We start from the raw sequence: 24,070 nt of genomic DNA on the forward strand, positions 1-24,070 counted from the left end.
TAGGCCTGCCCCAGAAGTGGAAGAAATTTAGTGCACCGATGCCCAACCACTTATGTTTCAAGATGAGTACATGGGAGGAGCATCGCAGCGCGTCTCGGATGATTACGAAACACAGGTGCCAACTGCTGCGGCTTTCTAAAGTGTGCAGACCGACATAGAGGGCAGGGGTGAAGAATGGGTGGAAGATGATGTGGAAGATGATGATATCCTAGACCCCACATGGAATCAAGGTCATTCGAGTGACATGTGCAGTTCGGAGGAAGAGGTGGTGGTCACACAGCGCCAGCCGAACAGAAAAAGAGGAAGCAGGGTGCAAAAGCAGATTAGCCAACCCCTAGACAGTATGCCTGCTACTGACAACCACACCCAGGGACTGAGCACTCCAAAGCCAGCTTCAAGGAGTTCCCTGGCATGGCAGTTCTTCAGACAATGTGCTGATGACAAGACGCGAGTGGTTTGCGCGCTGTGCAATCGGAGCCTGAAGCGAGGCATAAACGTTCTCAACCTGAGCACAACCTGCATGACCAGCGCAAAGCACGTGCTGCAGTGGAGTAGACACCACAAAAACCACAAAAGATCTCAGGCTCCTCCTGCTCCCTCTTCTGCTGTGGTCTCGGCCTCTTCCTCCCCCTCTGGAGTGACAGTGGCACCTGCCACCCCGCAAACAGAGGATGTGGCAGCAACACCACCACCTCCACCACCGTCACTGTCACCAAGCAACTCCACACTGTCCCATGGAAGCGTTCAGCTGTCCATCCCCCAAACACTAGAGAGAAAGAGGAAGTACCGCCCTACCCACCAGTGATCCCTGGCCCCAAAATTCCTGGCCTTTGAAATGCTGTCATTCCGTCTGGTGGAGACGGAGACTTTTAAAAACCTCATAGTGGTGGCTGTCCCACAGTACGTCGTGCCCAGCCGCTACTACTTTTCCGGGCAAGCCATCCTTGCCCTGCACAACCAAGTGGCGGATAAAATCAGGTGTGCACTATGTAATGCCATCTGTGGCAAGGTCCACATAACCACCGATACGTGGACCAACAAGCACTGGCAGGGATGTTATATCTCCCTAAAAGCACACTGGGTAAATGCAGTGGCGGCTAGACCTGAGGCAGATAGCAATTTGCCGCATGTACTTCCACCACCGAGGATCACAGGATGTTTCTCGTTGCCTCCTGATGCCTCCTCCTCCTATGCCACTTTCTCCTCTACCACCTCCTCATCCGGTCAGCATAACACCTGCACGACCAAATTCAGCACAGCCAGGGGGAAACGACAGCAGGGTGTTTTGAAAGTCATCTGCTTAGGGGAAAAACCCAACACCGCGCAGGAGCTGTGGACAGGCATGGAACAACAGACCAATGAGTGGTTGTGTGCCAGTGAGCCTCACCTCAGCCTGGTGGTGTGCGATAATGGGCAAAATCTTGTAGCAGCTCTGGGCCTAGCCGGTTTGAAGCACATCCCTTGCCTGGCGCATTTGCTGAATTTGGTGGTGCATAGGTTCCTGAAAAATTGTCCCAATATGTTAGAGCTGCTGCAGAAAGTGCGGGCAGGCGCAGCACTATGAAGTGCCTTTTGCGCTGTGGCACTAGAAGAATTTTGATATCTCTGACTTTTTAGTCCAACCAGACTGTCTATTTCTCAGTAACAGTAGGTTTAAAGAGCACACCAATTGCTTGAAATAACTTCTTTATTAACTTCAACTTTTCTTCATATATAACACGGCCGCCTCCGCAGCAGATAGTCCATGTACATAACTCGTGTTGAAAAAGTATCACAAAATGGCGGTATGCATAAGAGGGTGGTTCAACTGTTCAATCTTGTCATTCAACATAAAATGGTGGATATATTTCTCTTTTCAGTATCTGTACTCCCACTTTAGGTTATTTAAGGTTATTTTGGAGGTCTTCTCTGGGGGTCTGTATTTTTTAGGGAGTCTGTTCTGGGATCTATATTTGTTTAGGGGATCTGGGGAGTATAGCAGTCTAAGAGGGGTTGGGTCTTTTTTACACCTCCCGTCCTCCTAATTTGGTTAAGTCTTTAAGACAACTCCATGCAGCATGAGGGTTTCTACTTCCTTCTTCATTAAATAATGACAATATATTTAAGATACTTAGGGGACGATTTATCAAACTGGTGTAAATTAGAGCTGGCTTATTTGCCCATAGCAACCAATCAGATTGCACCTTTCAGTTTCCAAAGGAGCTGTGAAAAATGAAAGGTGGAATCTGATTGGTTGCTTTGGGCAACTAAGCAAGTTCTACTTTACACCAGTTTGATAAATCTCCCCCGTAGTATCTGTGTGAAGACCAGGTTCTCAAACCATACTCAATATTGTGCTAGTGGTGTCCCGGTGTATATACAGTGCATCAGAACAGGATAAGTAATATCTGTTTGTATTGTCACACTAGGCCCGGGGTCAGCAACCTCTGCCACTCAAGCTGTCGTTCAACTACAACTCCCAGCATGCACACTGGCTTGGCTGTTCTCAGAAGTCCCATAGAACTGAATGTAGCATTCTTAGAGTACTTTTTGCATTTCAGAAAATAATCTTTGCTTGGTCAGATAATGGCTTTTCTGGAGATATTTTTAAATGATTTCCATAGTGTGGACCCTGATGGTATGCCATCAGGATGCAGAGCCTAGGCTGACTCTTGCCAGTCCCAGCTCTTGCCTCTACCCCTCTGCTGTGCTAAGCTGTCTCTTCCCTTTTGAGATCCTGAGGTGGTGCACCTTTATGGCTAGGGCCACTCTTTTCTACTGATAGCAACACACGGGGATCTGCAGCATCTTCGAGCTCACACTAGTGATGTCCCTCTCTGTCTCCACAGTGTCTTTCCCTTATCTGGCCACAAGATTTCCCTGTCCTTTCATTTATCCTCCCTAAGCTTGTCTAAAGAAACTGATGGAAAGACATCCTTGCTGACCTCCAACTCGGCCCAGCCTCTGCCATGTTGTCTCCGGTTAATTTTTACTGCCACCAATATTTTACAAAATAAAGAGCAACACAGATAATATGCATTTCTTACTGGAACCCTTGTGGTTCATCATCAACTAGTAAGAGCCACCTCTGGGGTCCCACAGTATGCTTGGAAATCTTCATAAACGCTCATTCGAAGAATTGTATCATTTGAGGAATTTATTTCTGGCTGAAAAGATAATCTGCACTCAGTTTTAATAATAACTAAATCCAAACAGCATAAAATGGCAAACAACATGGCCCAGCTCAGGTGAAGCCCCCTCCATAAACCATATGCCCCCTTCCTCATAAGTAAATAATCACAAACAGCAGTAGGCCATTTTATATGTATTGTGCCACCACTAGTAGTCCATATACCAAGTACCATTTATTTCACTTGGGGTTAGTTCATATCCAAATAAGTTTGGAGTACAGGTTCAGTGACGTCCATACCTTGCACCTCCGGATAATGGGCCAGGAGCAACAAGCTGAATTTTAGGGTAGAAGCCGTCGTCTCAGTTCCTGCTGTTAAAAGTCCTGTAACCATCATGAGGAGACTGGTATCACAGATATCTGGATCCATTTCATGTTCCACCTGAGGAAGTAAAAGAACATCCAGTCAGGTATGTGGTTATTATACTGGACATGTCTTCATTGTAGTGTTGGTGATAGATTACACTTACCAGAAAAAGTAAGTGGACCCTTATCCTTACCTTGATGTCTGCATTGATGTTTAATAAAATGAAGTCACATTTATAGACAATCTCAATACAACTAAACTCAGGCAAAAAAAAAAAAAAAAAAAAAAAAGCACTACAGTTATGGCCACATGTATGATGGGAGTTGGGAACAGAAGATCTGACCCATGCACTGCGGTGAATGTTCTCACTGGAATTTGCACCTAACATGACATGAGGTGTGAATTTAAAATTTGCTGCAATAATGCATCATATCCATGATCATTTTTATAGCAAACTCCACTGGTGCAGATTTTCTAGAGTACGTGTGGCCATACCCTAATGGTGGTACTACATGAGCAGTAGCAGCAGCGCTCACAATTTACTGCTAATTGCATAGCCGCCTGCAACCTGAAATCTTGGTAAGTCAGGTGGAACCAACAATTAGCTGTACATCACCCATGATACTTGTAACCTCTAACATACACTAGTAGGGTTCTAGTGTCCATTGGGTAAGGAGGATCCACAGTGTAAGAAGAAAAAGTACAGTAAATCAACCTGTGTGTTAAGCATTTTTCCCAAGAACTAATTAGCAAAAAGTGTTTCTGGTGAGGAGTTCACATTGGAAATGTGGGTTTTCCGGGTGTTTCGGTCATAAGGCATATAAAACCTGGTGCCTGAGAAAAACTGTCCTTCTCAAGAAAGATTGGTTATTGTGAACTATGCATTGAAATGAACAATTTTCAAAAGACCTTAGAAGACTTGATTTAGAAAAGCATGGACATGGATCTGTGAAAGGCTACAGAGGCATTGCTAAAGAATTAGATAGACAATCTACAAAAGTTACAGGACTGTTGCTATTCTCCTCAGGAGTTGGCTTCCTGTTACAATCACTCAAAGGACATATTGGGCAATCCTGAAAGACCTGACAAGGGGAACAGCAAAAGACCCACAAAAACCTCAGTTCATCTGTTCGAGACACTTAGGTACGAAAGCAACTTGTGGCCCATCTCACAATTTGTCCTATTTGTAGCCAATTAAGAGAGGTCATAGGCCTAACTAACTGGGACAAAGTTAAAAGCATCCTAAAATCTAATTGTGAGAGGTACATACCTTATGGCAATAAAAGATTAAGGAATAAGAAAAAAAAAACTATGTAGATAAATATAAATGTAAAGAAAGGAATAAATGACATAAAGAAAGCATTTAAATCACTAAAACAGGAGGGTGACGAGGAAGCACTGAAAAACTATAAGGAAATAAATATGTAAAAAACAAATAAAAGCGGCCAAACTAGAGACCGAGAGATTAATTGCCAAAGAGGGCAAACCTAACCCTAAAATGTTCTTCAATTATATAAATGGTAAAACGTATAAATCTGAAGGTGTCGTCCCTCTACAGAGTAATGAGAGGGGAGTTGCAGAGAGTGATGAGGAAAATAATAAACTGTCAGATGATATGAAGAATGTAAAAGTAAATTCCCCATTAAAAGTGCCCTGTCTGACCCAGGAAGAAGTGCAGCGGCATCTTAAAAATATTAAAATAGACAAATCGCCAGGACCAGATGGCATACACCCCCGTATCCTAAGGTAATTAAGTCATGTCATAGCCAGTCCCTTATTTCTGATATTTAAGGATTCTATACTGACAGGGAGTGTTCCACAGGATTGGCACATAGCAAATGTTGCCAATATTCAAAAAGGGTCTACAGTGGCCGGGTATGTTTGGATAATATACTGTATTTGTCATGGCGCCAATTGCAGCGTGTACAGGGTACTATCCCAGGGCCCTTCCAAGGTGTTATAACGAACGTTCCAGATTAGGAATGCGAGAGTGGTGTAATGGCCTATACTGTCTCTGTAGTCTGGTGGTAGTTGTGTCACGGTGTCTCCTACCTGGGTACGGCCGGACTCCTGGCTCCTGGCTCACTTGCAATAAATTTGAGTGTAGTGACAGTAGGAGTTCAAACGTTGCTGTACTTGAAATAACTTGCATCCAAACAGTATACAGCTTTGGTCTCTTGGTCCCAGCAGGTTTTGGCAATGATTGGCAGGAATGAGTACTTCTGCTTTAAATGTTGAGCTTGCAGGATAAAAGTCAGACAGTTCTGTAACTGTGGCAGGACTAGCGTCTGCACTGATCTGTAACATCTGCTGTGTGGGGACAGACTAGCTGAGGAGGAATTGGCTTTTCCTAGGCACTCGACTTATGACTTATCTCACAGATGGATTCTTAGGGGATGCTTTCTTCCAGGGGCATAGCTAAAGGCTCATGGGCCCTGGTGCAAGAGTTTAGCTTGGGCCCCCCTTCCCTCGGTGCTTTGTGGCCAGGGGCAGAGAAGCACATTGCCTTCCTGCTGCCTGAGGCAAAATTGAAACTGCACCCCCCACCATGCCAAATTCTTGACCTAACACCTTCCCTGCAGCCAGAGGTGTAACTTGACCAGTATGCACCTTCTATAAAACAGGTGTCTTCTAATGTGGTACAAGGGTCTTTGGGGCCCCTCAGGCTCCTAGGCCCGGTGGCGACTGCTACCTCTGCACCCCCTATAGCTACGCTCCTGCTTTCTTCCTGGAACTCTGGAGTTTGTCTGTAGTTTCTGCTTTCTTCATGCAGCAGAGCTGAAGGTACTCAGACTGGGTATATGGCCAAGTCTTAGCTGAGACTAGGTCCTTGCTGTCATCTCCCTATGCAGGGGAACTCCACACACACACACACCAAAACCCTAGCAGGGGGTGGGCTACACTAACTCTAAATTCCTTCTCCACCCCTACTCAAGGCCGGTGCAAAGATTTTAGCCAAAACAAGCGAAGCTACATTTTGGAGCTTCGCTTAGAAAACAGAGGGTGGTTATTAATGTGGAACACACTCAGATTGGGTCACTGTCACTAGTGGAGTACCTCAGGGATCAGTATTGAAGGGGTCACTATCACTAGTGGGGTACCACAAGGGTCAGTACTGGGCCCTATTCTCTTCAATATATTTATTAATGATCTTGTAGAAGGCTTGCACAGTAAAATATCCTTTTCTTTTTTTTTGCGGACACTAAACTGTGTAAAGTAATTGACATGGAAGAGGACAGTATACTGTATATATACTACAGAGTACAGTATACTGTATAAATATATACTACAGAGGACAGTATACTGTATATATACTACAGAGGACAGAATACTACAACAGAGAGATCTGGATAGACTGGAGGCTTGGGCAGAGAAGTGGCAGACAAATGTAAAGTTATGCACATGGGATGGAATAATACAAGTCACCCGTACATACTAAATGGTAGAACACTGGTTAACACTATAATCAAAAAGTTGACCTAGGAATTTTAATAAACAACAAACTAAGCTGCAAAAAACAGTGTCAGGCAGCTGCTGCCAAGGCCAATAAGATAATAGGTTGCATCAAAAGGGGCATAGATGCCCGTGATGAGAACATAGTCCTGCCACTTTACACATCACTAGTCAGACCACACATGGAGGACTGTGTACAGTTCTGGGCTCCTGTGAACAAAGCAGACATAGCAGGCTGGAGAGGGTCCAGAGGAGGGCAACTAAAGTAATAACTGGAATGGGGCAACTACAGTACCCTGAAAGATTATCAAAATTAGGGTTATTCACTTTAGAAAAAAGACGACTGAAGGGAGATCTAATTAATATGTATAAATATATCAGGGGTCAGTACAGAGATCACTCCCATCATCTATTTATCCCCAGTACTGTGACTGTGACGAGGGGACATCCTTTGCGTCTGGAGGAAAGAAGGTTTGTACACAAACATAGAAGAGGATTCTTTACGGTAAGAGCAGTGAGACTATGGAACTCTATACTGTAATAGCAGTGAGACTATGGACTCTTTACTGTAAGAGCAGTGAGACTATAGACTCTTTAATGTAAAAGCGGTGAGACTATGGACTCTTTACTGTAAGAGCAGTGAGACTATGGACTCTTTACTGTAAGAGCAGTGAGACTATGGACTCTACTGTAAGAGCAGTGAGACTATAGACTCTTTACTGTAAAAGCGGTGAGACTATGGACTCTATACTGTAAGAGCAGTGAGACTATGGACTCTATACTGTAAGAGCAGTGAGACTATGGACTCTTTACTGTAAGAGCAGTGAGACTATGGACTCTAAACTGTAAGAGCGGTGAGACTATGGACTCTATACTGTAAGAGCGGTGAGACTATGGACTATATACTGTAAGAGCAGTGAGACTATGGACTCTATACTGTAAGAGCAGTGAGACTATGGACTATTTACTGTAAGAGCAGTGAGACTATGGAACTCTATACTGTAAGAGCAGTGAGACTATGGACTCTATACTGTAAGAGCGGTGAGACTATGGACTCTATACTGTAAGAGCGGTGAGACTACGGACTCTTTACTGTAAGAGCAGTGAGACTATGGACTCTTTACTGTAAGAGCAGTGAGACTGTGGACTCTATACTGTAAGAGCAGTGAGACTATGGACTCTATACTGTAAGAGCAGTGAGACTGTGGACTCTTTACTGTAAGAGCAGTGAGACTATGGACTCTATACTGTAAGAGCAGTGAGACTATAGACTCTTTACTGTAAGAGTGGTGAGACTATGGACTCTATACTGTAAGAGCGGTGAGACTATGGACTCTATACTGTAAGAGCAGTGAGACTATAGACTCTATACTGTAAGAGCAGTGAGACTATGGACTCTATACTGTAAGAGCGGTGAGACTATGGACTCTATACTGTAAGAGCGGTGAGACTATGGACTCTATACTGTAAGAGCAGTGAGACTGTGGACTCTTACTGTAAGAGCAGTGAGACTATGGACTCTATACTGTAAGAGCGGTGAGACTATGGACTCTATACTGTAAGAGCAGTGAGACTATGGACTCTATACTGTAAGAGCAGTGAGACTATGGACTCTATACTGTAAGAGCGGTGAGACTATGGACTCTATACTGTAAGAGCGGTGAGACTATGGACTCTATACTGTAAGAGCAGTGAGACTATGGACTCTATACTGTAAGAGCAGTGAGACTATGGACTCTATACTGTAAGAGCAGTGAGACTATGGACTCTACTGTAAGAGCAGTGAGACTATAGACTCTATACTGTAAGAGCAGTGAGACTATGGACTCTATACTGTAAGAGCAGTGAGACTATGGACTCTATACTGTAAGAGCAGTGAGACTATGGACTCTATACTGTAAGAGCAGTGAGACTATGGACTCTATACTGTAAGAGCAGTGAGACTATGGACTCTATACTGTAAGAGCAGGTGAGACTATGGACTCTATACTGTAAGAGCAGTGAGACTATGGACTCTATACTGTAAGAGCAGTGAGACTATGGACTCTATACTGTAAGAGCAGTGAGACTATATACTGTAAGACAGTGAGACTATAGACTCTATACTGTAAGAGCAGTGAGACTATGGAGCTCTATACTGTAAGAGCAGCAAGACTATGGACTCTTTACGGTAAGAGCAGTGAGACTATGAACTCTATACTGTAAGAGCAGTGAGACTATGGACTCTATACTGTAAGAGCAGTGAGACTATGGACTCTATACTGTAAGAGCAGTGAGACTATGGACTCTTTACTGTAAGAGCAGTGAGACTATGGACTCTTTACTGTAAGAGCAGTGAGACTATGGGCTCTTTACTGTAAGAGCAGTGAGACTATGGACTCTATACTGTAAGAGCAGTGAGACTATGGACTCTATACTGTAGGAGCAGTGAGACTATGGACTCTATACTGTAAGAGCAGTGAGACTATGGACTCTATACTGTAAGAGCAGTGAGACTATGGACTCTGTACTGTAAGAGCAGTGAGACTATGAACTCTATACTGTAAGAGCAGTGAGACTATGGACTCTATACTGTAAGAGCAGTGAGACTATGGACTCTATACTGTAAGAGCAGTGAGACTATGGACTCTTACTGTAAGAGCAGTGAGACTATGGACTCTATACTGTAAGAGCAGTGAGACTATGGACTCTATACTGTAAGAGCAGTGAGACTATGGACTCTTTACTGTAAGAGCAGTGAGACTATGGACTCTATACTGTAAGAGCAGTGAGACTATGGACTCTATACTGTAAGAGCAGTGAGACTATGGACTCTATACTGTAAGAGCAGTGAGACTATGGACTCTATACTGTAAGAGCAGTGAGACTATGGACTCTATACTGTAAGAGCAGTGAGACTATGGACTCTATACTGTAAGAGCAGTGAGACTATGGACTCTATACTGTAAGAGCAGTGAGACTATGGACTCTATACTGTAAGAGCAGTGAGACTATGGACTCTATACTGTAAGAGCAGTGAGACTATGGACTCTATACTGTAAGAGCAGTGAGACTATGGACTCTATACTGTAAGAGCAGTGAGACTATGGACTCTATACTGTAAGAGCAGTGAGACTATGGACTCTTTACTGTAAGAGCAGTGAGACTATGGACTCTGTACTGTAAGAGCAGTGAGACTATAGACTCTATACTGTAAGAGCAGTGAGACTATGGACTCTTTACTGTAAGAGCAGTGAGACTATGGACTCTGTACTGTAAGAGCAGTGAGACTATAGACTCTATACTGTAAGAGCAGTGAGACTATGGACTCTTTACTGTAAGAGCAGTGAGACTATAGACTCTATACTGTAAGAGCAGTGAGACTATGGACTCTTTACTGTAAGAGCAGTGAGACTATGGACTCTATACTGTAAGAGCAGTGAGGACTATGGACTCTTACTGTAAGAGCAGTGAGACTATGGACTCTATACTGTAAGAGCAGTGAGACTATGGACTCTATACTGTAAGAGCAGTGAGACTATGGACTCTATACTGTAAGAGCAGTGAGACTATGGACTCTATACTGTAAGAGCAGTGAGACTATGGACTCTATACTGTAAGAGCAGTGAGACTATGACTCTATACTGTAAGAGCAGTGAGACTATGGACTCTATACTGTAAGAGCAGTGAGACTATGGACTCTATACTGTAAGAGCAGTGAGACTATGGACTCTATACTGTAAGAGCAGTGAGACTATGGACTCTTTACTGTAAGAGCAGTGAGACTATGGACTCTATACTGTAAGAGCAGTGAGACTATGGACTCTATACTGTAAGAGCAGTGAGACTATGGACTCTTTACTGTAAGAGCAGTGAGACTATGGACTCTGTACTGTAAGAGCAGTGAGACTATGGACTCTATACTGTAAGAGCGGTGAGACTATGGACTCTTTACTGTAAGAGCAGTGAGACTATGGACTCTTTACTGTAAGAGCAGTGAGACTATGGACTCTATACTGTAAGAGCAGTGAGACTATGGACTCTATACTGTAAGAGCAGTGAGACTATGGACTCTATACTGTAAGAGCAGTGAGACTATGGATAGGGATGAGCGAACTCGAACTGTATAGTTCGGGTTCGTACCGAATTTTGGGGTGTCCGTGACACGGACCCGAACCCGGACATTTTCGTAAAAGTCCGGGTTCGGGTTCGGTGTTCGTCGCTTTCTTCGCGCTTTTGTGACGCTTTCTTGGCGCTTTTTGAAAGGCTGCAAAGCAGCCAATCAACAAGCGTCATACTACTTGCCCCAAGAGGCCATCACAGCCATGCCTACTATTGGCATGGCTGTGATTGGCCAGAGCACCATGTGACCCAGCCTCTATTTAAGCTGGAGTCACATAGCGCCGCCCGTCACTCTGCTCTGATTAGCGTAGGGAGAGGTTGCGGCTGCGACAGTAGGGCGAGATTAGGCAGATTAACTCCTCCAAAGGACTTGATTAACTGATCGATCTGCAGCTGTGGATCATTGAGCTGCTGATCCTCAATTGCTCACTGTTTTTAGGCTGCCCAGACCGTTTGTCAGTCACATTTTTCTGGGGTGATCGGCGGCCATTTTGTGTCTTGTGGTGCGCCAGCACAAGCTGCGACCAAGTGCATTTAACCCTCAATGGTGTGGTTGTTTTTTGGCTAAAGCCTACATCAGGGTGAAGCTGTCACACCAAGTGCATTTAACCAGCAATAGTCTGTTCATTTTTTGGCCATATACAAAATCAGGGGCAAGCTGCGCCTGTCACCAAGTGCATTTAACCCTCAATGGTGTGGTTGTTTTTTGGCTAAAGCCTACATCAGGGTGAAGCTGTCACACCAAGTGCATTTAACCAGCAATAGTCTGTTCATTTTTTGGCCATATACTAAATCAGGGGCAAGCTGCGCCTGTCACCAAGTGCATTTAACCCTCAATGGTGTGGTTGTTTTTTGGCTAAAGCCTACATCAGGGTGAAGCTGTCACACCAAGTGCATTTAACCAGCAATAGTCTGTTTATTTTTTGGCCATATCCCAGTCTAATTCTGTCACTAAATCCATACCGGTCACCCAGCGCCTAAATACTAGGCCTCAAATTTATATCCCGCTAAATCTGTCCTTAGTGCTGTAGCTGGGCGAGTTATTTAGTGTCCGTTCAAGCACATTTCTTGTTCTGGGTTGAAATACAATTCCCAATTTAGCAATTTCATAATTTAGTGGTTTCTGCTATATCAGAGCTATTTGAAATCTATCCCTAAAAGGGTATATAATATTCAAGGTGCACATTGGGTCATTCAGAATAACTTCACACACACCCGCTACTGTGTATTTCCAAGTTTAATTCTGGCACTAAACCCATACCTGTCACCCAGCGCCTAAATACTAGGCCTCAAATTTATATCCTGCTAAATCTGTCCCTAGTGCTGTAGCTGGGCGAGTTATTTAGTGTCCGTTCAAGCACATTTCTTGTTCTGGGTTGAAATACAATTCCCAATTTAGCAATTTCATAATTTAGTGGTTTCTGCTATATCAGAGCTATTTGAAATCTATCCCTAAAAGGGTATATAATATTCAAGGTGCACATTGGGTCATTCAGAATAACTTCACACACACCCGCTACTGTGTATTTCCAAGTCTAATTCTGGCACTAAACCCATACCTGTCACCCAGCGCCTAAATACTAGGCCTCAAATTTATATCCCGCTAAATCTGTCCTTAGTGCTGTAGCTGGGCGAGTTATTTAGTGTCCGTTCAAGCACATTTCTTGTTCTGGGTTGAAATACAATTCCCAATTTAGCAATTTCATAATTTAGTGGTTTCTGCTATATCAGAGCTATTTGAAATCTATCCCTAAAAGGGTATATAATATTCAAGGTGCACATTGGGTCATTCAGAATAACTTCACACACACCCGCTACTGTGTATTTCCAAGTCTAATTCTGGCACTAAACCCATACCTGTCACCCAGCGCCTAAATACTAGGCCTCAAATTTATATCCCGCTAAATCTGTCCTTAGTGCTGTAGCTGGGCGAGTTATTTAGTGTCCGTTCAAGCACATTTCTTGTTCTGGGTTGAAATACAATTCCCAATTTAGCAATTTCATAATTTAGTGGTTTCTGCTATATCAGAGCTATTTGAAATCTATCCCTAAAAGGGTATATAATATTCAAGGTGCACATTGGGTCATTCAGAATAACTTCACACACACCCGCTACTGTGTATTTCCAAGTCTAATTCTGGCACTAAACCCATACCTGTCACCCAGCGCCTAAATACTAGGCCTCAAATTTATATCCCGCTAAATCTGTCCCTAGTGCTGTAGCTGGGCGAGTTATTTAGTGTCCGTTCAAGCACATTTCTTGTTCTGGGTTGAAATACAATTCCCAATTTAGCAATTTCATAATTTAGTGGTTTCTGCTATATCAGAGCTATTTGAAATCTATCCCTAAAAGGGTATATAATATTCAAGGTGCACATTGGGTCATTCAGAATAACTTCACACACACCCGCTACTGTGTATTTCCAAGTCTAATTCTGGCACTAAACCCATACCTGTCACCCAGCGCCTAAATACTAGGCCTCAAATTTATATCCCGCTAAATCTGTCCCTAGTGCTGTAGCTGGGCGAGTTATTTAGTGTCCGTTCAAGCACATTTCTTGTTCTGGGTTGAAATACAATTCCCAATTTAGCAATTTCATAATTTAGTGGTTTCTGCTATATCAGAGCTATTTGAAATCTATCCCTAAAAGGGTATATAATATTCAAGGTGCACATTGGGTCATTCAGAATAACTTCACACACACCCGCTACTGTGTATTTCCAAGTCTAATTCTGGCACTAAACCCATACCTGTCACCCAGCGCCTAAATACTAGGCCTCAAATTTATATCCCGCTAAATCTGTCCCTAGTGCTGTAGCTGGGCGAGTTATTTAGTGTCCGTTCAAGCACATTTCTTGTTCTGGGTTGAAATACAATTCCCAATTTAGCAATTTCATAATTTAGTGGTTTCTGCTATATCAGAGCTATTTGAAATCTATCCCTAAAAGGGTATATAATATTCAAGGTGCACATTGGGTCATTCAGAATAACTTCACACACACCCGCTACTGTGTATTTCCAAGTCTAATTCTGGCACTAAACCCATACCTGTCACCCAGCGCCTAAATACTAGGCCTCAAATTTATATCCCGCTAAATCTGTCCCTAGTGCTGTAGCTGGGCGAGTTATTTAGTGTCCGTTCAAGCACATTTCTTGTTCTGGGTTGAAATACAATTCCCAATTTAGCAATTTCATAATTTAGTGGTTTCTGCTATATCAGAGCTATTTGAAATCTATCCCTAAAAGGGTATATAATATTCAAGGTGCACATTGGGTCATTCAGAATAACTTCACACACACCCGCTACTGTGTATTTCCAAGTCTAATTCTGGCACTAAACCCATACCTGTCACCCAGCGCCTAAATACTAGGCCTCAAATTTATATCCCGCTAAATCTGTCCTTAGTGCTGTAGCTGGGCGAGTTATTTAGTGTCCGTTCAAGCACATTTCTTGTTCTGGGTTGAAATACAATTCCCAATTTAGCAATTTCATAATTTAGTGGTTTCTGCTATATCAGAGCTATTTGAAATCTATCCATAAAAGGGTATATAATATTCAAGGTGCACATTGGGTCATTCAGAATAACTTCACACACACCCGCTACTGTGTATTTCCAAGTCTAATTCTGGCACTAAACCCATACCTGTCACCCAGCGCCTAAATACTAGGCCTCAAATTTATATCCCGCTAAATCTGTCCCTAGTGCTGTAGCTGGGCGAGTTATTTAGTGTCCGTTCAAGCACATTTCTTGTTCTGGGTTGAAATACAATTCCCAATTTAGCAATTTCATAATTTAGTGGTTTCTGCTATATCAGAGCTATTTGAAATCTATCCCTAAAAGGGTATATAATATTCAAGGTGCACATAGGGTCATTCAGAATAACTTCACACACCCGCTACTGTGCATTTCCAAATCTAATTCTGTCACTAAACCCATACCTGTCACCCAGCGCCTAAATACTAGGCCTCAAATTTATATCCCGCTAAATCTCTCGTTACCGCTGTCCTGTTGTGGCTGGGAAAGTTATTTAGTGTCCGTCAAAGCACATTTTTTGTTCTGGGTTGAAATACAATTCCCAATTTAGCAATTTCATAATTTAGTCGTTTCTGCTATATCAGAGCTATTTGAAATCTATCCCTAAAAGGGTAGATCATATTGAAGGTGCACATAGGGTCATTCAGAATAACTTCACACACACGCTTCTGTGCATTTCCAAGTCTAATTCTGTCACTAAATCCATACCGGTCACCCAGCGCCTAAATACTAGGCCTCAAATTTATATCCCGCTGAATTTGAATACAATACATTGGGCCAAATAATATATTTGTTGTTGTGGTGAACCATAACAATGAGAAAAACATCTAGTAAGGGACGCGGACGTGGACATGGTCGTGGTGGTGTTAGTGGACCCTCTGGTGCTGGGAGAGGACGTGGCCGTTCTGCCACATCCACACGTCCTAGTGTACCAACTACCTCAGGTCCCAGTAGCCGCCAGAATTTACAGCGATATATGGTGGGGCCCAATGCCGTTGTAAGGATGGTAAGGCCTGAGCAGGTACAGGCATTAGTCAATTGGGTGGCCGACAGTGGATCCAGCACGTTCACATTATCTCCCACCCAGTCTTCTGCAGAAAGCGCACAGATGGCGCCTGAAAACCAACCCCATCAGTCTGTCACATCACCCCCATGCATACCAGGGAAACTGTCTCAGCCTCAAGTTATGCAGCAGTCTCTTATGCTGTTTGAAGACTCCGCTGGCAGGGTTTCCCAAGGGCATCCACCTAGCCCTTCCCCAGCGGTGAAAGACATAGAATGCACTGACGCACAACCACTTATGTTTCCTGATGATGAGGACATGGGAATACCACCTCAGCATGTCTCTGATGATGACGAAACACAGGTGCCAACTGCTGCGTCTTTCTGCAGTGTGCAGACTGAACAGGAGGTCAGGGATCAAGACTGGGTGGAAGACGATGCAGGGGACGATGAGGTCCTAGACCCCACATGGAATGAAGGTCGTGCCACTGACTTTCACAGTTCGGAGGAAGAGGCAGTGGTGAGACCGAGCCAACAGCGTAGCAAAAGAGGGAGCAGTGGGCAAAAGCAGAACACCCGCCGCCAAGAGACTCCGCCTGCTACTGACCGCCGCCATCTGGGACCGAGCACCCCAAAGGCAGCTTCAAGGAGTTCCCTGGCATGGCACTTCTTCAAACAATGTGCTGACGACAAGACCCGAGTGGTTTGCACGCTGTGCCATCAGAGCCTGAAGCGAGGCATTAACGTTCTGAACCTGAGCACAACCTGCATGACCAGGCACCTGCATGCAAAGCATGAACTGCAGTGGAGTAAACACCTTAAAACCAAGGAAGTCACTCAGGCTCCCCCTGCTACCTCTTCTGCTGCTGCCGCCTCGGCCTATTCTGCTGCTGCCGCCTCGGCCTCTTCCTCCGCCTCTGGAGGAACGTTGGCACCTGCCGCCCAGCAAACAGGGGATGTACCACCAACACCACCACCACCACCTCCGTCACCAAGCGTCTCAACCATGTCACACGCCAGCGTTCAGCTCTCCATCTCACAAACATTTGATAGAAAGCGTAAATTCCCACCTAGCCACCCTCGATCCCTGGCCCTGAATGCCAGCATTTCTAAACTACTGGCCTATGAAATGCTGTCATTTAGGCTGGTGGACACAGACAGCTTCAAACAGCTCATGTCGCTTGCTGTCCCACAGTATGTTGTTCCCAGCCGGCACTACTTCTCCAAGAGAGCCGTGCCTTCCCTGCACAACCAAGTATCCGATAAAATCAAGTGTGCACTGCGCAACGCCATCTGTGGCAAGGTCCACCTAACCACAGATACGTGGACCAGTAAGCACGGCCAGGGACGCTATATCTCCCTAACTGCACACTGGGTAAATGTAGTGGCAGCTGGGCCCCAGGCGGAGAGCTGTTTGGCGCACGTCCTTCCGCCGCCAAGGATCGCAGGGCAACATTCTTTGCCTCCTGTTGCCACCTCCTCCTTCTCGGCTTCCTCCTCCTCTTCTTCCACCTGCTCATCCAGTCAGCCACACACCTTCACCACCAACTTCAGCACAGCCCGGGGTAAACGTCAGCAGGCCATTCTGAAACTCATATGTTTGGGGGACAGGCCCCACACCGCACAGGAGTTGTGGCGGGGTATAGAACAACAGACCGACGAGTGGTTGCTGCCGGTGAGCCTCAAGCCCGGCCTGGTGGTGTGTGATAATGGGCGAAATCTCGTTGCAGCTCTGGGACTAGCCAATTTGACGCACATCCCTTGCTTGGCGCATGTGCTGAATTTGGTGGTGCAGAAGTTCATTCACAACTACCCCGACATGTCAGAGCTGCTGCATAAAGTGCGGGCCGTCTGTTCGCGCTTCCGGCGTTCACATCCTGCTGCTGCTCGCCTGTCTGCGCTACAGCGTAACTTCGGCCTTCCCGCTCACCGCCTCATATGCGACGTGCCCACCAGGTGGAACTCCACCTTGCACATGCTGGACAGACTGTGCGAGCAGCAGCAGGCCATAGTGGAGTTTCAGCTGCAGCACGCACGGGTCAGTCGCACTACAGAACAGCACCACTTCACCACCAATGACTGGGCCTCCATGCGAGACCTGTGTGCCCTGTTGCGCTGTTTCGAGTACTCCACCAACATGGCCAGTGGCGATGACACCGTTATCAGCGTTACAATACCACTTCTATGTCTCCTTGAGAAAACACTTAGGGCGATGATGGAAGAGGAGGTGGCCCAGGAGGAGGAGGAGGAGGAGGAAGAGGGGTCATTTTTAGCACTTTCAGGCCAGTCTCTTCGAAGTGACTCAGAGGGAGGTTTTTGGCAACAGCAGAGGCCAGGTACAAATGTGGCCAGCCAGGGCCCACTACTGGAGGACGAGGAGGACGAGGATGAGGAGGAGGTGGAGGAGGATGAGGATGAAGCATGGTCACAGCGGGGTGGCACCCAACGCAGCTCGGGTCCATCACTGGTGCGTGGCTGGGGGGAAAGGCAGGACGATGACGATACGCCTCCCACAGAGGACAGCTTGTCCTTACCCCTGGGCAGCCTGGCACACATGAGCGACTACATGCTGCAGTGCCTGCGCAACGACAGCAGAGTTGCCCACATTTTAACCTGTGCGGACTACTGGGTTGCCACCCTGCTGGATCCACGCTACAAAGACAATGTGCCCACCTTACTTCCTGCACTGGAGCGTGATAGGAAGATGCGCGAGTACAAGCGCACGTTGGTAGACGCGCTACTGAGAGCATTCCCAAATGTCACAGGGGAACAAGTGGAAGCCCAAGGCCAAGGCAGAGGAGGAGCAAGAGGTCGCCAAGGCAGCTGTGTCACGGCCAGCTCCTCTGAGGGCAGGGTTAGCATGGCAGAGATGTGGAAAACTTTTGTCAACACGCCACAGCTAACTGCACCACCACCTGATACGCAACGTGTTAGCAGGAGGCAACATTTCACTAACATGGTGGAACAGTACGTGTGCACACCCCTCCACGTACTGACTGATGGTTCGGCCCCATTCAACTTCTGGGTCTCTAAATTGTCCACGTGGCCAGAGCTAGCCTTTTATGCCTTGGAGGTGCTGGCCTGCCCGGCAGCCAGCGTTTTGTCTGAACGTGTATTCAGCACGGCAGGGGGCGTCATTACAGACAAACGCAGCCGCCTGTCTACAGCCAATGTGGACAAGCTGACGTTCATAAAAATGAACCAGGCATGGATCCCACAGGACCTGTCCGTCCCTTGTCCAGATTAGACATTAACTACCTCCCCATAACCATATATTATTGGACTCCAGGGCACTTCCTCATTCAATCCTATTTTTATTTTCATTTTACCATTATATTGCGAGGCTACCCAAAGTTGAATGAACCTCTCCTCTGCCTGTGTGCTAGGCCTAAATATATGCCAATGGACTGTTGCAGTGGTGGGTGACGTGAAGCCTGATTCTCTGCTATGACATGCAGACTAATTCTCTGCTGACATGAAGACAGATTCTCTGTTACGGGTCCTCTCTCCTCTGCCTGTGTGTGTGCTGGGCCTAAATATATGCCAATGGACTGTTGCAGTGGTGGCTGACGTGAAGCCTCATTCTCTGCTATGACATGCAGACTAATTCTCTGCTGACATGAAGCCAGATTGTCTGTTACGGGACCTCTCTCCTCTGCCTGTGTGTGTGCTGGGCCTAAATATATGCCAATGGACTGTTGCAGTGGTGGCTGACGTGAAGCCTCATTCTCTGCTATGACATGCAGACTAATTCTCTGCTGACATGAAGACAGATTCTCTGTTACGGGACCTCCCTCCTCTGCCTGGGTGCTGGGCCTAAATATATGCCAATGGACTGTTGCAGTGGTGGCTGACGTGAAGCCTCATTCTCTGCTATGACATGCAGACTAATTCTCTGCTGACATGAAGACAGATTCTCTGTTACGGGACCTCCCTCCTCTGCCTGGGTGCTGGGCCTAAATATATGCCAATGGACTGTTGCAGTGGTGGGTGACGTGAAGCCTCATTCTCTGCTATGACATGCAGACTAATTCTCTGCTGACATGAAGACAGATTCTCTGTTACGGGACCTCCCTCCTCTGCCTGGGTGCTGGGCCTAAATATATGCCAATGGACTGTTGCAGTGGTGGCTGACGTGAAGCCTCATTCTCTGCTATGACATGCAGACTGATTCTCTGCTGACATGAAGACAGATTCTCTGTTACGGGACCTCCCTCCTCTGCCTGGGTGCTGGGCCTAAATATATGCCAATGGACTGTTGCAGTGGTGGCTGACATGAAGCCTGATTCTCTGCTATGACATGCAGACTAATTCTCTGCTGACATGAAGCCAGATTGTCTGTTACGGGACCTCTCTCCTCTGCCTGGGTGCTGGGCCTAAATTTATGACAATGGACTGTTGCAGTGGTGGGTGACGTGAAGCCTGATTCTCTGCTATGACATGCAGACTAATTCTCTGCTGACATGAAGACAGATTCTCTGTTACGGGACCTCTCTCCTCTGCCTGTGTGTGTGCTGGGCCTAAATATATGCCAATGGACTGTTGCAGTGGTGGCTGACGTGAAGCCTCATTCTCTGCTATGACATGCAGACTAATTCTCTGCTGACATGAAGACAGATTCTCTGTTACGGGACCTCTCTCCTCTGCCTGGGTGCCGGGGCCTAAATATCTGAGAATGGACTGTTCCAGTGGTGGGTGACGGGAAGCCAGATTCTCTGCTATGGAACCTCTCTCCAATTGATTTTGGTTAATTTTTATTTATTTAATTTTTATTTTAATTCATTTCCCTATCCACATTTGTTTGCAGGGGATTTACCTACATGTTGCTGCCTTTTGCAGCCCTCTAGCTCTTTCCTGGGCTGTTTTACAGCCTTTTTAGTGCCGAAAAGTTCGGGTCCCCATTGACTTCAATGGGGTTCGGGTTCGGGACGAAGTTCGGATCGGGTTCGGATCCCGAACCCGAACATTTCCGGGATGTTCGTCCGAACTTCTCGAACCCGAACATCCAGGTGTTCGCTCAACTCTAACTATGGACTCTATACTGTAAGAGCAGTGAGACTATGGACTCTTTACTGTAAGAGCAGTGAGACTATGGTCTCTTTACTGTAAGAGCAGTGAGACTATGGGCTCTTTACTGTAAGAGCAGTGAGACTATGGACTCTATACTGTAAGAGCAGTGAGACTATGGACTCTATACTGTAAGAGCAGTGAGACTATGGACTCTATACTGTAAGAGCAGTGAGACTATGGACTCTATACTGTAAGAGCAGTGAGACTATGGACTCTGTACTGTAAGAGCAGTGAGACTATGAACTCTATACTGTAAGAGCAGTGAGACTATGGACTCTATACTGTAAGAGCAGTGAGACTGTGGACTCTATACTGTAAGAGCAGTGAGACTATGGAATCTTTACTGTAAGAGCAGTGAGACTATGGACTCTATACTGTAAGAGCAGTGAGACTATGGACTCTATACTGTAAGAGCAGTGAGACTATGGACTCTTTACTGTAGACTATGGACTCTATACTGTAAGAGCAGTGAGACTATGGACTCTATACTGTAAGAGCAGTGAGACTATGGACTCTATACTGTAAGAGCAGTGAGACTATGGACTCTATACTGTAAGAGCAGTGAGACTATGGACTCTATACTGTAAGAGCAGTGAGACTATGAACTCTATACTGTAAGAGCAGTGAGACTATGGACTCTATACTGTAAGAGCAGTGAGACTGTGGACTCTATACTGTAAGAGCAGTGAGACTATGGACTCTATACTGTAAGAGCAGTGAGACTATGGACTCTATACTGTAAGAGCAGTGAGACTATGGACTCTTTACTGTAAGAGCAGTGAGACTATGGACTCTATACTATAAGAGCAGTGAGACTATGGACTCTATACTGTAAGAGCAGTGAGACTATGGACTCTTTACTGTAAGAGCAGTGAGACTATGGACTCTGTACTGTAAGAGCAGTGAGACTATAGACTCTATACTGTAAGAGCAGTGAGACTATGGACTCTTTACTGTAAGAGCAGTGAGACTATGGACTCTGTACTGTAAAAGCAGTGAGACTATGGGCTCTTTACTGTAAGAGCAGTGAGACTATGGACTCTATACTGTAAGAGCAGTGAGACTATGGATTCTATACTGTAAGAGCAGAGAGACTATGGACTCTATACTGTAAGAGCAGTGAGACTATGGACTCTATACTGTAAGAGCAGTGAGACTATGGACTCTATACTGTAAGAGCAGTGAGACTGTGGACTCTATACTGTAAGAGCAGTGAGACTATGGATTCTATACTGTAAGAGCAGAGAGACTATGGATTCTATACTGTAAGAGCAGAGAGACTATGGACTCTATACTGTAAGAGCAGTGAGACTATGGACTCTATACTGTAAGAGCAGTGAGACTATGGACTCTATACTGTAAGAGCAGTGAGACTATGAACTCTATACTGTAAGAGCAGTGAGACTATGGACTCTATACTGTAAGAGCAGTGAGACTGTGGACTCTATACTGTAAGAGCAGTGAGACTATGGAATCTTTACTGTAAGAGCAGTGAGACTATGGACTCTATACTGTAAGAGCAGTGAGACTATGGACTCTATACTGTAAGAGCAGTGAGACTATGGACTCTTTACTGTAAGAGCAGTGAGACTATGGACTCTATACTGTAAGAGCAGTGAGACTATGGACTCTATACTGTAAGAGCAGTGAGACTATGGACTCTTTACTGTAAGAGCAGTGAGACTATGGACTCTGTACTGTAAGAGCAGTGAGACTATGGACTCTATACTGTAAGAGCGGTGAGACTATGGACTCTTTACTGTAAGAGCAGTGAGACTATGGACTCTTTACTGTAAGAGCAGTGAGACTATGGACTCTTTACTGTAAGAGCAGTGAGACTATGGACTCTTTACTGTAAGAGCAGTGAGACTTGGACTCTTTACTGTAAGAGCAGTGAGACTATGGACTCTATACTGTAAGAGCAGTGAGACTATGGACTCTATACTGTAAGAGCAGTGAGACTATGGACTCTATACTGTAAGAGCAGTGAGACTATGGACTCTATACTGTAAGAGCAGTGAGACTATGGACTCTATACTGTAAGAGCAGTGAGACTATGGACTCTATACTGTAAGAGCAGTGAGACTATGGATTCTATACTGTAAGAGCAGTGAGACTGTGGGACTCTTTACTGTAAGAGCAGTGAGACTATGGACTCTTTACTGTAAGAGCAGTGAGACTATGGACTCTTTACTGTAAGAGCAGTGAGACTATGGACTCTATACTGTAAGAGCAGTGATACTATGGACTCTATACTGTAAGAGCAGTGAGACTATGGACTCTTTACTGTAAGAGCAGTGAGACTGTGGACTCTATACTGTAAGAGCAGTGAGACTATGGACTCTTTACTGTAAGAGCAGTGAGACTGTGGACTCTGTACTGTAAGAGCAGTGAGACTATGGACTCTTTACTGTAAGAGCAGTGAGACTGTGGACTCTATACTGTAAGAGCAGTGAGACTATGGACTCTTTACTGTAAGAGCAGTGAGACTATGGACTCTATACTGTAAGAGCAGTGAGACTATGGACTCTTTACTGTAAGAGCGGTGAGACTATGGACTCTTTACTGTAAGAGCAGTGAGACTATGGACTCTATACTGTAAGAGCAGTGAGACTGTGGACTCTATACTGTAAGAGCAGTGAGACTATGGACTCTGTACTGTAAGAGCAGTGAGACTATGGACTCTATACTGTAAGAGCAGTGAGACTATGGACTCTATACTGTAAGAGCAGTGAGACTATGGACTCTGTACTGTAAGAGCAGTGAGACTATGGACTCTGTACGGTAAGAGCAGTGAGACTATGGACTCTGTACGGTAAGAGAAGTGAGACTGTGGGACTCTGTACTGTAAGAGCAGTGAGACTATGGACTCTGTACGGTAAGAGCAGTGAGACTATGGACTCTTTACGGTAAGAGCAGTGAGACTATGGACTCTTTACGGTAAGAGCAGTGAGACTATGGAGCTCTCTGCCTGAGGAGGTGGTGATGGTGAGTACAATAAAGGAATTCAGGAGGGGCCTGGATGTATTTCTGGAGCGTAATAATATTACAGGCTATAGCTACTAGAGAAGGGTCGCTGATCCACGGAGTTATTCTGATTGTCTGATTGGAGTCGGGAAGGAATTTTTTCCCCTTAAGTCAGGAAAAAACAGTTTTTTTTTTTGCCTTCCTCTGGATCAACTTGCAGGATGACAGGTCGAACTGGATGGACAGAGGGCTTTTTTCTGTCTTATGTACTATGTTCCTATGTTACTATAAATGTTTTTTTTAGATACTATGTGAATGATCTTACCACATGCTGATGCCAGGCACTGCCTCCCAATAAGCCTGAAGCGCAGAACAGCATGCAAGCTGAATCACAGTCTAGGTATCTGTGCTCCTATTGTAGTGGATATTTGAATGCAAGTTATGATCGCATAGACCAGGGCTGG

At 45.2% G+C, this 24,070-nt stretch overlaps 1 protein-coding gene across 1 annotated transcript in view; it reads right to left on the bottom strand.

Annotated features, from left to right (window-relative positions):
• The window catches only part of LOC122939282 (cytochrome P450 2C25-like), a 123,772-nt gene that overhangs the window by 54,549 nt on the left and 45,153 nt on the right, over nucleotides 1-24,070 (bottom strand). The window contains exon 7 of the mRNA XM_044295355.1: nucleotides 3,410-3,551. Within this exon, the coding sequence (XP_044151290.1) occupies nucleotides 3,410-3,551 (142 nt within the window). The remainder of the gene's footprint in view (nucleotides 1-3,409; nucleotides 3,552-24,070) is intronic.

This window comes from Bufo gargarizans, chromosome 5 (assembly GCF_014858855.1).
Source record: "Bufo gargarizans isolate SCDJY-AF-19 chromosome 5, ASM1485885v1, whole genome shotgun sequence".
Classification (NCBI taxonomy): Eukaryota; Metazoa; Chordata; class Amphibia; order Anura; family Bufonidae; genus Bufo; species Bufo gargarizans.